At 40.4% G+C, this 14,519-nt stretch overlaps 1 protein-coding gene across 2 annotated transcripts; it reads right to left on the bottom strand.

Annotated features, from left to right (window-relative positions):
• Positions 1-1,076: 1,076 nt before the first annotated feature.
• Positions 1,077-11,224, bottom strand: GPR65 (G protein-coupled receptor 65). Of its 2 annotated transcripts, none has more exons than XM_019552378.1 (2): positions 11,145-11,224; positions 1,077-3,306 (listed from the first exon to the last, which is right to left on the bottom strand). In XM_019552378.1, the coding sequence occupies exon 2, from the start codon at positions 3,172-3,174 to the stop codon at positions 2,167-2,169; it is 1,008 nt and encodes a 335-aa protein (XP_019407923.1). In that variant the 5' UTR covers positions 3,175-3,306; positions 11,145-11,224; the 3' UTR covers positions 1,077-2,166. The 2 variants fall into 2 exon arrangements, 1 of the variants encoding a protein (XP_019407923.1); XR_002104132.1 differs by lacking the exon at positions 1,077-3,306 and adding an exon at positions 8,671-8,887.
• Positions 11,225-14,519: the final 3,295 nt, after the last annotated feature.

Below are 14,519 nucleotides of genomic sequence, written 5' to 3'. Positions count from 1 at the left end.
AATGTCTATATTGTAAATGTACTATGCCTGGCACGAAAGCCCTTAAACACGCTGAGCTGTTCTGTGTGGAAGGGTCCTTAAACTAGAAGGAATCCAGTCACATCTGTGTGGCACTTCAGCTGGGTTGATTAGTTCTGCTGGGCTGAGCAGCTTGATATCTTGCTTACACAGTCAATATGAGTGTTCCTTCACTTAAATCCCTTTGGTCTGGTAGGCAGTATCTGGGCACATCCTACATACAACAGCAGGGTCGGAGTCCATATAAAATGTAGTTGCAGTTCCTGTTTCCTTGTTAGAGTGTGGCTGGAGGAGGAAATGTCTGCTTTTCATATAATGGAAGTGTCTAGGCTCACTCTTGCTTTCTCTCTTTCTGGCCTAATCAATCTTGAATTCTTTTCTGTACTGTGGCACAAGGTGAGGTAGGTTGGTGGAAAAGTCCCTCACTTGGAATAGGCAACAACATAACCTGGGTGATAGGGGATTGAATCCTCTCAATACGAGGTGGGAAAGGAATTCAGGTCTCTCATTTCCTGGGCAAGTGACTGACTTCTTGGCTACTATATAAAAAGTAGGCACTATTTTCACCTGCCCTCTTATTTCTGTTTGAGTAAAGAAGTAAGCTTGGAGTTGTCCTTGAAAAGAAAAAAGGTGCAGGTGCTTATCAGGAGAGGATGGGGCAATGTCTTTGAAACCCTGAATAAAGCATTTGAGCTGCAGAGGACAGGGTTTAAGATATGGGACTAGCTAGTACTACCGGCTAGCTCTATACAGCTGCCTGCTGACTGTGCTGACTTCAATCTTCTTTCTGGCATCTATCTTGGACTCCATTCTAAGTGTCCTAACTCCACCCATACTTCATAGACAGCCTCAGCTCCTAAAACTGGGTTCTGGCTTGTATTCAGGGGAATAGCTGCTTAATAGTTGGGTGATGCACATTTGACTTACGGGTGCAAAAATCCTTTAATGGATCTAGTCCATAGTGATTTCCTAAGCAAGAGACTGGAAGGCTAGGAATGGATTTCTTGAATCCCATTCCAATATTTTATCTATGCTGTGATGGCTAGAACTACTTTTTGCTGCCAAACGTGTATTCCCAGTTAAAGTCTTAGAGTTAGGCTGATTTTCTTTCTGAGGGTATCTTACAAAGGTGTTGAGATACCAAGTACAGCACTATTCATAGTGTTGTACTTCTCTGAACGGAACTTTTCAGGAGCCAACAGGCACTGGTACGCTAAACTGCTTCAAATTCAGTGGAAGTGGTTTCTTTATTATTCCAGGGTGGTGAAATTAAACATCTGCTTTTTAAACATGCTATGTGCCGAGGTTAGGTTTGTGATACTTGCACTGCAGTTTCCTATGTTGTTTGTTTTGTACTTTAAATGTTTTGTGTGTGTGTGTGTGTGTATTTTATGTGTATATGTGCTTAAACTATGATACAAACTACATACATATGTGAAAAAATAAATGAACATAAGAATTTGTTGGACAGATGCTAATATATAATGCAGAAAAAATAGGCCAAAAGACAGGGCCACTGAGATGTGGTCATTACAACCAAGAATATTGAGGATCTTTTTTTTTTTAATTTAGAAAAGTGTCTGAGTATCCGATTCATGGATGATATGAACAGGCACAACCAGTGGTGTTTGCCAGGATGCATGTGATAGGGACATGTGTAAATTAAATGCAAAAACATATGCTTTGACAAATGTTTCTATATAGCTGTCGAAGACCACCGTAGGTAGAGAACTTTTGCCTGGTGGTTCTCCATCAGACAGCCCGAGCTAGAGGTGTGCTACATAGGTTGGCCAAAAACATTCCATCAAAGATAATACTAGGCCTGATTTACCAGTCCACTTGGGCTAGGTGTAGTTTCCATTGATTTCAGTGACTTAATGTCTCTTTGTTAAATCCCATGAGAGAATTTGGCTCCTGTTTATCACCTGTAATCACTAGAGTATGCATTCTTCCTTCTTCCTTGTATATGAAAAGGTGTAAAAAAAATACTGTCCTCAGCTACACCCCTGCAACTCTGCTGATTTCACTTTTCTCAGAATAGTTTAATTCAGTTTTAGTGGTGTTTGGTGGATGTAAATGAGGGAAGAATTTGGCCTTTCTGTATTCATTATCAAGCCTTGCTTTGACAATTCATTATATCAGGTCTTTTTAAAGGTGGCTTAGTTTCACACAAAGGTCCCCACTGGTCTCTCGTCTACTGCTCTTGAAAATAGTACTAGACTCAACAACCGTTCTGGGCTGGCTTAACTCAGTGTGCTGCATAGAAAAGCAGCATTTGAACAAGTTCAGGATATCTGTCCTCCCAGATTCACTTACAAAGCAGTACAGAATTGGGTCAGTAATACAGTTCAAACTTGTTAAAGCCAGCATGATCCTGTAAATCGCATACATATGATGGGAATCTTCAATGCTGCGAATGAGCAGCACAGTATGGTAGGGCGTGAAGCAACCAATGAAAGTAACAGTGATGCTCAGTAACAGCTTCTTGATTTTCCTTTTTTCTCTGTCCTCCGTGGCTTGGTTATGACTTACAACTTGGTAAATTTTGTAGTAGCAAAACAGAATGATTGTCAAAGGGATTGTGTATCCTGTAATTATCCTGAATATGTTTAATTTGATTTGCCAAAGTTCCATGGGGTATTTATCATAACATATTGTATGATTCCCAGACGTGCAAATGTTAGTGAACGTTTCTTTATGAGTCAGAACTGAGGAATTGACGATGGTTTCCAAAGCCCAAAAAAATATGCTGATGATCAAGGCGCATCTTCTTGAGCGCAGATGTTGGAACCTCAGTGGGTAAACTAAGGCTAGGTACCTGTCAGCAGAGATGCAGGTGAGGAAAGCAGCACTGGTGTAAAAATTTGTTTGTATAATGAAGGCAGAAATCTGGCACAGCAAGGAAGAGAACCGCCAGTTGTCTCCCCTTGATGTGTAGTCGATCCACAGAGGTAGAATCAGACAGTAGAAGAGGTCAGCCAGGGATAAACTGAAGAGGTAGATTGCTAACTCATTTTTCTTCCTCATCTGCATGCAGGATACATAGAGGGATATACAATTGACAGGAATACCGATCACAATCACAATGCTGTAAACAACAGGAAACAAATACTTATCCACATGGTCATTTATACTGCATGTAGTATTATTATCCATTGTTCTCCTGAGAAAAATCCTTGGGCTAATTCCAGTCTGGGTACAGAAAAAGAAACACTCTCATGGGTCACCTTCTGCTAATTCTCCAGAACCCAAAGAAAAAGCTTCCATCCAGAACACTGAAATTTCTTTCTGTTACAAGAAAAAAAAATTAAATGTCTTTTGATTATCATTCAGTTAGCCTGATATATCAACCAATACAGAACTAAAGGGGGGATCTTGATTTTCCACCCTGGCAATAGCCATGGCTTTGTGATTTAGAGCTGTCTAATTCTGGCATAAATTATAGTTATACAGAGACTGCCCTAATTTATGCTAGTGAAGCTTTTCTCTGACGGCCTCTCTTTCTTCTCTTCAAAGCATATGTTTGTGCATTGTCCACCCTCAGATCAAACTCAACATACCTTTCTTCCTCTGGTACTGGGAACTGAGGCTGAAGGCTCCACCCCCTGGTGGAAAGTGGTTTTCTGCACAGGAAGCATTTTTCCCTGGCCACTTCAAAGCTACGTTGTACCTTTTAAGCAACAATGTAAAGAAATAGTAGTAGAGTTATCATTTCTTTCCTTCTGTAACACCAGTAGCCTGAAAAAACTATTTCAAAATATAAAACGGTATGCTATCTTTATGCATGGGACAGGCTTCTAATCCCTACTCTAAACACCAGAATATTTTACTCATTCAGATCCAAGAATTCCTTTCTGCCAGGTTGCCTACATGTCTTTCTGTTTGTCAGTGGGCACTGGATTAGGTCGACTCTGAATGCAGTAGTAACCTCAAAACAGAAACTGCTGATGAAACTGCAGTTTTATTCTTACACTGTCTTCTAACATGCTTGATGAAGGATGATCTTGAGCATGTCTTGTCCAAACACTCCCATTTACATGTGCCAAACCCAAAAATGTGGTGAAGCATGTGGAGGTGTCCTCCCAGTGACTTTCAAGAACTTGTTTTCAGTGTGCATGACAGGTACCCTCCAAATGGCTTCACTGCTACATTTCTAGGTTTGGTGCCTGCAAGTAGAATCAGGTGAGTAGGGCATCCTCAAGAGTGATGCTTCTCAAGAGGCACCAGGGACATGGTGTAGACATGGTGTAGTCCACCACCATTTGGATGTTTATCTTGCTGGGATCATTTGGTCCCTGCAGGCTTCCTGCCTTTGGCAGAGGGGGCTGGACTTGATGATCTCACAAGGTCCCTTCCAGCCCCTAATGTCTATAAAATCTATGAAATCTATATCTAAAGCAGAGGTGTAGCAGGGCATCTCCATGCCCCGGGTAGTCACAGCACACAGGAAAGCATTGGCTGCTGTACAGCCAATGGTGGCCATCTACCCAGCCACTATCTGCAGTTATTTTTCTGGTTCCTCCTGGCCCCCCAAAGGAAGCATTTGGTGCTGCTGTCCGGGTTGCCCCCTCACCCCACTACCTCCCCCAGTTACACCACTAACCCAAAGACGCAACAAGAAGAGTAATTTAAAGTGGTTCCTGGTACCATGCCATGTATAGTATTCCCTTTTGCTGCTAACATGAATTCAATCCTGAAAGTCCAGCTCAGATGAATTTCTTCACTTCTCACTTGTCCTTTTTTAAAAAACTCTTGGAGGAAAGTCTCACTTCTCTAAGGCAGTCAATCTTTATTAATATCTTAGCCATGTTTAGTGAGAATGTGACAGCTTCATGAAATCATCTTTCCAACACTTAGTCTCTTAAAAGAGATTGCCACCTGGGCAGAGGTAGCAGAAACACCTCTGCTCCCTCTTCATCTCACAAATCACCACCACCATAGACTTTGACCAGGACATGGGAAGGGAAAGATCGGAGCGGCTGGAACATTCATTGTTCTATTTGGGGCTTTAGAAAAGGTGTTGTAAATTATCCTAGCATTTTGGGTAGGACCTAACATATCCTAGCATATGGTGAGACTATCTGCCAAATCTAAATCTCAACCTAGAGTTCAACCTGAACATTTCTGATTTTTCTCTCTCTTCCCCATTAATCAAAACATTTATAAGTGAAGGTTAAATTTAAAACATTTATGTTTCGTCAAAATGTGTTCCTTTCATACTCATCCCCTTTGTTATTTTTGATATTTATAGAAGTTATGTGGAATCATGGCTCTTGCGTTTTTATCCTGGTTTCCTGTGCCAAGGCTAGCACCTCTGTCCTGTGAAAGGCTCATTAAGCGAAGTGGATGCTGTTTATTCAGTTTGACACCCCCAGATGGCTCTGTCCAATCAACCATGCTAGGTCTTGAACCTTTTGGAAATCCTACCTCTATTACTATTTTCTTTCACTTAATTTCCTACTTTTGCAAACAAGAAGGCAAATGTTGTTTGTAGACATTAATGATCATTCAGGCAGTTGTAGCTAAGAAATTGTGAGGTCAAGGATGCCATGTGATTGCATTAAATGGTTGTGCATTAAATTGGAGGGTGTAGTTGCTAGCTGGACTTATAGGAGAAGTCATGATCTAGACCTCGGTGTCTTGACAGTTTTATCACAAAGTGGTTACAGTAATTTTAATCATGTGGGTGAGGGTATATGCCTCTTTCCTTCTCCACGTGGTTCCACTATCTTCTGCATCCTAGAGCCTCTCCACCACAGTTTAGTTTTGTAGTTTCTGGTTTTTAGAGAGATAAATTTGGGTGACTGTGAAGCACTCCCATCTCAAGCTATGACTCTTGAATGTAAGAAGCATCCCTGTGTACCCTGACACATGCACAGGGACAGTGAAGTAGACTTACATTGTCAAGAACCTCCAAGAGGAATATGGTCAGTGTGATCTCAGCTAATGTGGGGAAGAGCAGAGTGATAGTAAGACACATCTCTACAGGGGGCTGGAAACAACCATATCCTGGCTTTGCCAAGGGAAGACTGGGGAAGGGGCTCAAATAGGGCTCCACAAGTTCTCAGCTCTTATAAGAGATGTGGGAGAGGGCCTCAGATATTCCCAGATCCTGGCACACATGCACAGAAGAGGAGAGCCTAAGGCTGATGGGTATTGGCACTTAATATTTCTCATTTATCTTGTCAGCCATTCCAATGTCATCCATACCCATCCTCTCACCCTGTTCCCCACTGACTGGACCTCGGCCCTACCATAAATTTCCTTTTTGAAAATAGTTTGACTACCGTTTTAGCTAAGAGCTGGATTCAGACAACTGGATAAGCATTAGCTTAGTCCAAGGACTACTGAATGTTCCCAGAAGCCATACCATGCATGTGAAAAATAGCAGGCGAAAACCCCTTTTTTCTACTTTGTACTGACTATACATAGGTTGTCTGGTTCATGATGTAGGCTTATGTCTGTTTTGAATGCTGGCCCTTTTTGCATTCTGGTTTTTGTTTTCCTGCCACAAAGGTTTGCTAGTTTGGTGTCCATGCCTACCACAGGTAAAATGAGAGCCAAAAAAACTCAGAAAGCAAAATCAGAATGACAGCCTTAAGAAAAGCTCTTTGTTGGGGAGCTATTGCTTGGGAACATCTTACTCAGATGGCCCCAAATTTGGATGCTAACCTTGTCCTATCTTCCTACAGAAGTGTGAATGAGTAAGTGGGTTAGAGAGCACTTACATAAAAGAAGTCATTCTCTATCTTTGTTACAGCAAAGTGGGCATTTGACTGTAATGCTACAATTCTGGCTTTCATTGTTCTCTTACCCCCAGATTTGATAACTGAAGTTCAACAGGTGTACAAATGGGGCATTTTGGTTGCCATCTGGTTTTCTGATACAAAGAATGAAGCGTCTGTAATTCATCTGTGGTTAGTCTTTGTAATTACAAAAAGAGAGCTTATGAAATGAGTGTACTGCAGGGACAAGGTGGCAGAACCACTAAAGGGTAAATGAGATAACTATAAAGAAATGTAAAGGGATCAAGTTTAAGTGAAGGTTGGGGTAAGGGGATTTTCTACTAGAATGAGCAATCTCATTCCATGTTCCATGGAGTTAGCATATGTGGGCTGTGGTCTGTGCGTCATCAAAGAGAAACTATTACATAGATATGTCTCCAATTCAACACGTGTTCACCACAGGGAAGACTTCTTTTCTCAAGAAGATATAGGCAAAGAAACAAAGGAAATGGCATTTTATGGAAATGTAGCCATCCTGTTGTCTCACTCAAATCAAGATTAATAGTTCCTTGCTATTAGGGCCAGTATATTCATGCATACATTTGAAAAACGTATAAGAAAACCTTGTCCAGCTATGCCTCTGAGGACATTATATTTTAAAAAGAAAGCTGGAGTGCATCACTAATTAAAACCAGGAATCTAGATTTAGTGGGAATGGCAAAGGGGCTCCTTTCCAATGTGATTTGCTAGTTAGACTTCATGGATAGTAGGGAACTGTTACATTTAGGTAACATGGTGTTACTTGAAGCAGAAAAGCTGAAGCTGAATTTGTATCTTCTCTTTTACAATCACTTTTCTGTTGGCCTTCATCTATTGTCATTCCTTGCTTCTGGACCTGCCTCCCAATTCTTCGTGCCAAACACCATCTTCACTTTCCAATCTCTTAGTTGAACTTAGTGCTCCCTCAAATTTCCCTGATTCACTTGGCTAGGAGTCTAAGCTATATTCATTGTCTTAAGTATTGTATTTGTTTCTGTGGGTTAGGGACCTTTCTTTACTCTTATATGTAAAGTGACTTATGCAGCAAATATGTGAGTTTAATACAGCTTTTAATGCAGAAACAATAAAGGAGACATTCAAAGGGCCCAAGTGGCATTCTCCTCCTCAGATGTTCTTTATGCCCTATTTTTAATAGGTCACTCCACTTTATTCTTGATTGGTATCTATTGACAGCTACAAGGAGTACATGCTCTTGTTGAAGACATAGGGGTTATTATTGGAGGCAGTTTCCTGTTCACTGAATAACTCATTTCTAGTCCCTGATGATGTATTGGTGCTATGCTTGTGCTCTCAGTAGGGGAAGCCCATTAGAAGGATATCACTCTGGAGCTGAACAAACCTCTGAGTGAATGACCTTCACCACAGTATATGCAAGTCAGCCAAGGACCTTCATCTGCAGCAAGTGTTTTAGGTATTGGCCCAGACCATATAATCACAGAAGACCCAGTTCTTCCCTCACATATATTCTGTACTTTACTGCAGTTGCCTGGTTCATCTAATGGAAGACTTTGTCTATAATGTTAGTTCTTAACTGAATCTCCACAGATTGGTATGTTTCATAACCCAGTGACCAGTCCTTTCTGCATGAATGAATGAAAATAGACCCATAGCTTTCTTCTAGTAGGATGGCTAATTCTAGTTTTTTATTATATTCTCTTACCCAGGAGCTTGTAAGCCCCCTATGTTAAAGTGTTAAGTTCTGCTAAATATATCTATATATTGGTTGGGCTGTTTTCAATTGCTCTGTTATCCACTGTTAGATAGTCAAAAACTATCCTAACTGTAGGGTACTGCTGTGGAAGCACAGATTCTGGAGCTGTTTCAGACTTGTGTGGCTGAGGGTACAGTTTAGCCCCTCATGTTTCTATTCTCATTTCTGAATCAGAAATATTTTCAAAACAACAGAAGTGTGTAGACAGACAGGAGCTCAGCAACATTTCCCGTTGGGGGGTGGCAGGGGAGAGGGGGAGGGGGGTGCAGAGGCAGATGTGCATTTGTACATGGCTACTGCCACTTCCCCCCTCTGCTCAGCTGTGGCATGGTATGGCGAGGCAAAAGCCACCTTCTGCAAGAGCCTGTGCTGCCTGACTGCAGAAATTTAAAATATGCAGTAATGACCCAGGGCAACATTTGGAGAGATGGACTAGAAAACTACACACTTCTAGGACTCAATCCCCAGCCCATGGGCCAGATCCAACCTGTGGAGCCATGGCATCTATTCTGCAGGGTTCTCTCGCCCTTACCCTCCCTTTGGTCCTAAAATTTGGCCTTGGGGGAGCAGTGGCAGTGTTAATTGCCACTCCCCTGCTCCCAAATATCTGGACCTATGAGGAGCCTGGTGGACCGGATAGCATGGCCCTGCATGGTAGATTGGGTGTGCAGGGCTGAGGCTGATTTGGGCATGCAGGGCTGGGGCTACATGGCCCCGATCTGGCCTAAGGACTGGCCCTGTGCCACTCATCTGGCCCACAGCTGGAGCATGCTGTTCTAGGGTATTGTGAAGAAACTGATAGGGGCCTTTTTAATCATTGCTGGAGAAAAGTGTATGTTATCTATGGTGTCTCTATTACAATCATTCCTGAAGTATCTGTGTTCTAAACGCACTGTAATCTAGAGCCAGAGAACATTATTTAGAGAGGACTTGATGGATTCTCTTTGTTTGTTGCAATTTGAAAACAAAAGAATCAGCACAAAATTGCCCTTTTTCATTTGACAACAATCACAGAATGAAGGTTCCAGTAATGCTTTCTATATTAGTTTTCCTGAAGGGGCCAGATTGCCCACCTCAGTTGAAAAGGGATTTCTTTTATCAGCCAGGGAAATACTGTTGTTTTGGAAATTATGTAAAGCCCAAGGAGAGTCGGGCTAATGATTCTGTCTTATGAACAATGGGTTTTATTCAACAAATTCAGCTTTAACCACTGTTAACCAGTTTAATCTTTTTTTGAAACATCTGCAAAGGACACATTTCACTATAAATCCTACATTTCCAAATTCAAGAAGATCTTAACATAATGTTTCTTACTGGCAGTTTTCAGCCTTATGTGTGCTAAGCTGCTTGTGAAGTGTTTAGCTTTGTTGATAAGACAAAGGGGAAAGAGCAGCGTTGGAAAAACTGGAAGGTCAGTGAAAGCTGCACTTACAGTGGTGCAACAGCAAAACATCAGAAAAACAAGCAAAAGATACCTTGAACTTTCTCCTGCTATACCCATATTTTGAATGGTCAATGGGTGATTCACATATATAAAATTATAAATGGCCACAAAATGAGTCCCTCTGAAAGAAACACCTCAGGTATCTGGATCTTATTGATGATGAACTGATCCAAAGCTCAAGTCTGAATATTTCCAAACCTTGATGCATTTGAAATCCAGATCTGAATGGGAATTTTTATGATGATGACCTTATTTACTTACCATTCTTCAAAGCAGCATGGTTTCTATCTACCACAAACCTACACTTAAAATGAACAGCACTTTCCTCTTTGTGCTGTCACATTTTACTCAGACTTGTCACAAATTAAGTGAATCTTCAATAGGGATCCAAATGAGTCTACAAGAATGCCATCTTTTGTTAACTAAAATGAGCTTAGCAAACTATTTGACAAACCATTAAAATAATCTTGATGAATAGTTCATATAAATTAAGTAACAGCATTTATTTTACCCAGCTAATACATAAAGAACACAAAATATATTTGTGAGGATGCAGCCTGTTACAATTACATTTCTATACCTTAGTAAAGTATATTTTTGGTTGTGTGCATATATAGAAAGACTGTGAAAAATAACATGTATATAATGACAAAAATGTAATAAACTACTTTTCAGTTCATTTTATCTTTCCAGTGTTTCTCTTGTGTAGCTTTTACAATCTTTGCGATTTGGACTATAAGATTACTTCAGAGCTATGCCCTTTTTTGTGCAGAAAAAAAGTGAAAAACAACAATCAGCTGACTTATAATTGCCCCATGGCAACATCACAGTTATAGAAACACTATAGCCTTTTTGGAAAATCCTTATGAAAATATTTTAATTAGTTCTCCACTCCTCCATAATACACTAGAAGTATTTCATGTGGTAATTCTATAAGAGTAGAAAACCAAGTCCACCAGATGAGCATGCTGTTTTTACACTTCTTAGCCTTCTGAAATACCCACTTGCCCTTCTGCTTCATGCCCTATACAACTGTTACGTAGTACGACAGTCTTTCTCCATGCCTTTTTGTTTCATTGTTTAGCAATATTATATGATGTTATCAGCATCACAGTAAGGGAGAGTCAACATGAGCTTTAAAGCAGGAGTTAGATCCCTGCAGCTTTCTTGGATGTGCTAAGCTTACCTAAGGAGCCATTGAGTCCAGCGTTGCAGTTTCTACTGTGATGCCTCAGGCCAATGAACAGTAGCTGGTTTTGAGGAAGGAGATGGGTAAAGCAAAAAGAACCTAAAAACAGGAAACTACAATGCAATATACAGTGAAAAATGCACCAATGAGAAAGCAGATTAACAGACCGGGTGTAAAATGTTAATTACATGTAAAATGTTCAGATTTTTGTATTTCCAACAATTTAGTTGGTCTAATAAAAGATATCATATTTACTCAATGAACCCCGTCTGCCAGACTTGGTGAATACTTTTTGCCCTGCTTTTCAGATAACAATTCATTTTATGTCTAATCCTGTTAATCTTAATTTGACTAGAAGGAGATGGACAAACGTTTGCCCTTTTGATGCTGCTATCACAACTTTACAGGAGTTTAAGCAACAGCGGCACTTGATTAACAAGTATTTTGTAGTCCCCACACTCCCCACTGTAGAGGTTAACATAGGAATTAACAAGTTTTGCAGAGCTGAAAGCCACAGATATAGCACTTCATCTTTTATTTAAATATGTCAGAATCCGAGTGCTTGCTTGTTTTCACCAGCTTTTATTCCTGCCTTTCCCAGTAAATTGCACATTGAATCTAATGAGAATTTGCTTCAGTAGAAGCTTAAGGATAGCTATGACCCAACAAGAATACAGTAATTTCAAAATCTGTAAATAAGGATTGAAAGTTCGTATTTATATTCCCACACTGGCAGAGTCAAGTTTTTTTAGTGGGAGTACTGCCTGAGTAAGGGCAAAAGGACTGGACCCACAGCATAAGAGTAGAAATATATATATATAATATATATAATTTTTATACAATAATCAAGTTTAGACCTGTTCCCAAAAAATTAATGGCAGAGGTTCAGGTCTGAATCTTTTAACAAATTATCCTAGACTCTATGAGACTAGGCATGGCTAATAAATTTGGAAGATCTTTCATTGGTAGTTGGACAAATTATTTTTACACGCAGTGATTTTCATAATTACTGGGCTTGGTTGGGAATGATTCATTTCTGCTTTTGGGGGATATTGCTACACCGTAAGAAATGTAAAAAAAAAAAGATCTGGCCTGTTCGTCAGCCTAGGAGAACTGAAGTGGAATTGCTTATTTCAAAACTCTAAAATAAGATAAACAGAAAATGTGGGTTCTGTTGAATCAAAAGACAATGCCAGACAGCTTTTTCTGTTTAAACATCTGATTTAAATACTTGGGTATTTTTTATGCAGAGAGGACAAGACAAAAAAGTTTCATCCATAGTGTTTACAGTTACTAGGCAATTACATTAAATCTGAAATCACTGACCAATTTTAGGGTGGAGAATGCATGTAAGCTGGGGTGCAGTTCTTAACCCACAATATGGTATTTGGCAAGTTTTCCTGCAGCCATGGCGGAGAACAGATTAGATTCTATTTTGGAAGAAGTCTTGGTCCAATTTGCATCCTCCTCACTGACAGAAATGTGACCTAGCCCCAGGCATACTATTTACCTTCATTTGCCTGTTTGATTTAGTGGCTAATAAGAATAAAGACTGTGGAGGTATATCTGTATCCATTTTGCAGTGAGAAAGTAGTAGTTACTATCATATCCATGCATTTTGCTCACCTTCAAAGAGCTAGTAATGGGCAAAGTGTGACTTGATGACCATATGGAACAAATTCATCCATGGTAAATGCAGACATAGTTCTTAATGGCTTGTTTGAGTGTTGAATTTATCTAGTATCTCAAACTATTTGCCATCCATCTTGGAGTTGCTGTCATCATTGGACTGGGCCTTAGCACTAAGAAAGAAAACCTGAAAAAAGCCCTTACTGTGTGGAAAAAAACACCATTATAGGAAACACCTAGAGAACATATTTTAAGTCTAAAACGTGTCATTATTTTCTAGCTTTTAATTTATAAAGGGGCCCTGTCAGATGTTCCTGGCTGCATGTACAAAGACTTAGAAAGACAAACATAATTTACCAGCAGACACCAAGCCTAAGATTTCCAACCCAAATCAAGATCTCTAAGAAACTTTAGTTTTCATACAGAAGCACTAAGTTATAGGAGACTGCACAGTCAACTTTATTGAGCATGGACCAGAGCCCAGGAAATTGGCCCTGCCACTGACTCACTCTGGATGCTTGAGCAAGTCATGTAAATCCTTACTGGTCTGCAAATAAAAAGTTTTTTGCAAATGGGTTTACTCATTTCAGTAGGGTATGTGAAGGCTAATTATGTGATTTCAAAACACAATATAGGTATTAATAAAGGTTCACTGATGTTTTAAAGAATAAGGAAGAAACAAACAGGAAATGTTAGTCAGGAAATTACATCATTTACACATTCCAAATTTTTACGAGGAGCAAAGCTAGTTGGTAAAATACAATTAGTGATCTATCTTACAGGACTAAATGTAAGAATGGGTGAGAGACAGGCTGGGTGATGGGGGAGAGATCCAGGAATGCTGATGGCTCTGTTGTGGGGTGTAGTAATTGTGGGGGTGGTGGAGATGTGTTGGCAGGTTTTGCATTTCTTGTCCTGGCATTGTCTGGATCCATTTGGTGTGTTTTGGGCCTGAGGAAGTTAGCTTCTAGTGATGAGGTTAGCGACGTTTGGTGCTTGTTTGAAAGCTAGGACGGGTGGCTCTGGGAAGATCTCTTTAAGAATAAGGTCTGAAGTATTTATATTTAGTTATGTACTATTTATATTTAGTTATTTATGTACCTTCTATATACTGTACACAATCACAAATCATGACAAATATTTTTTGTAATAAAATTAAAATATATTATAGTAGGTGTTTGATTTCTAGTGTATGCTTTGGTTTTTATCTGGTTCTAAGATGGCAAGCCCCAGCTCCCAAAAGGAATATTTGGGGGGAGGGGGCAGCAAGGGGAGAGGCTTCTGATGCCATGGTTAGGGGCAGGGGGCAGGACTTCTGGTCCTAATGTGGCGACCAGGGTGTGGGGCAACTGTCAAGGGGGGTTGGGGCTACCTATGCAGCCCCTGACAGCTCACCAAAACTTGTTAAGCAGCCTTCTGCTCACAATAAAATTGCCTGCCCTGATCTATGACTAGTCCTGACTCCAAACTTGCTGATCCCTGCCCCCAGACCCCAATGTGTGGGGCAGGGTGCCTCCCAAGCAGCCCCTTGCAGGCTGGAATTCTAACAGCCGGCAAGGGAAAAACCATTGTTTCCCACATTTTACTCTTTAAAAAGAGAATCCATGTTTAAAGTTTATTGATCCATTTTTAAAGTTTGTTCATGATCCTTTCATATATTCTTGCCACCCATGGGTTGAGGAAGGCTGCTCTAGGCTACTCCCCAGCTGGCCTGGATTAGACTCACTGACCCCTTTCCCCATC

This window comes from Crocodylus porosus, unplaced genomic scaffold (assembly GCF_001723895.1).
Source record: "Crocodylus porosus isolate Cpor-Errol unplaced genomic scaffold, CroPor_comp1, whole genome shotgun sequence".
Taxonomy (NCBI): Eukaryota; Metazoa; Chordata; order Crocodylia; family Crocodylidae; genus Crocodylus; species Crocodylus porosus.
The sequence above is the reverse complement of the archived record's forward strand: the minus strand, read 5'-3'. Positions and strand labels throughout refer to the sequence as shown.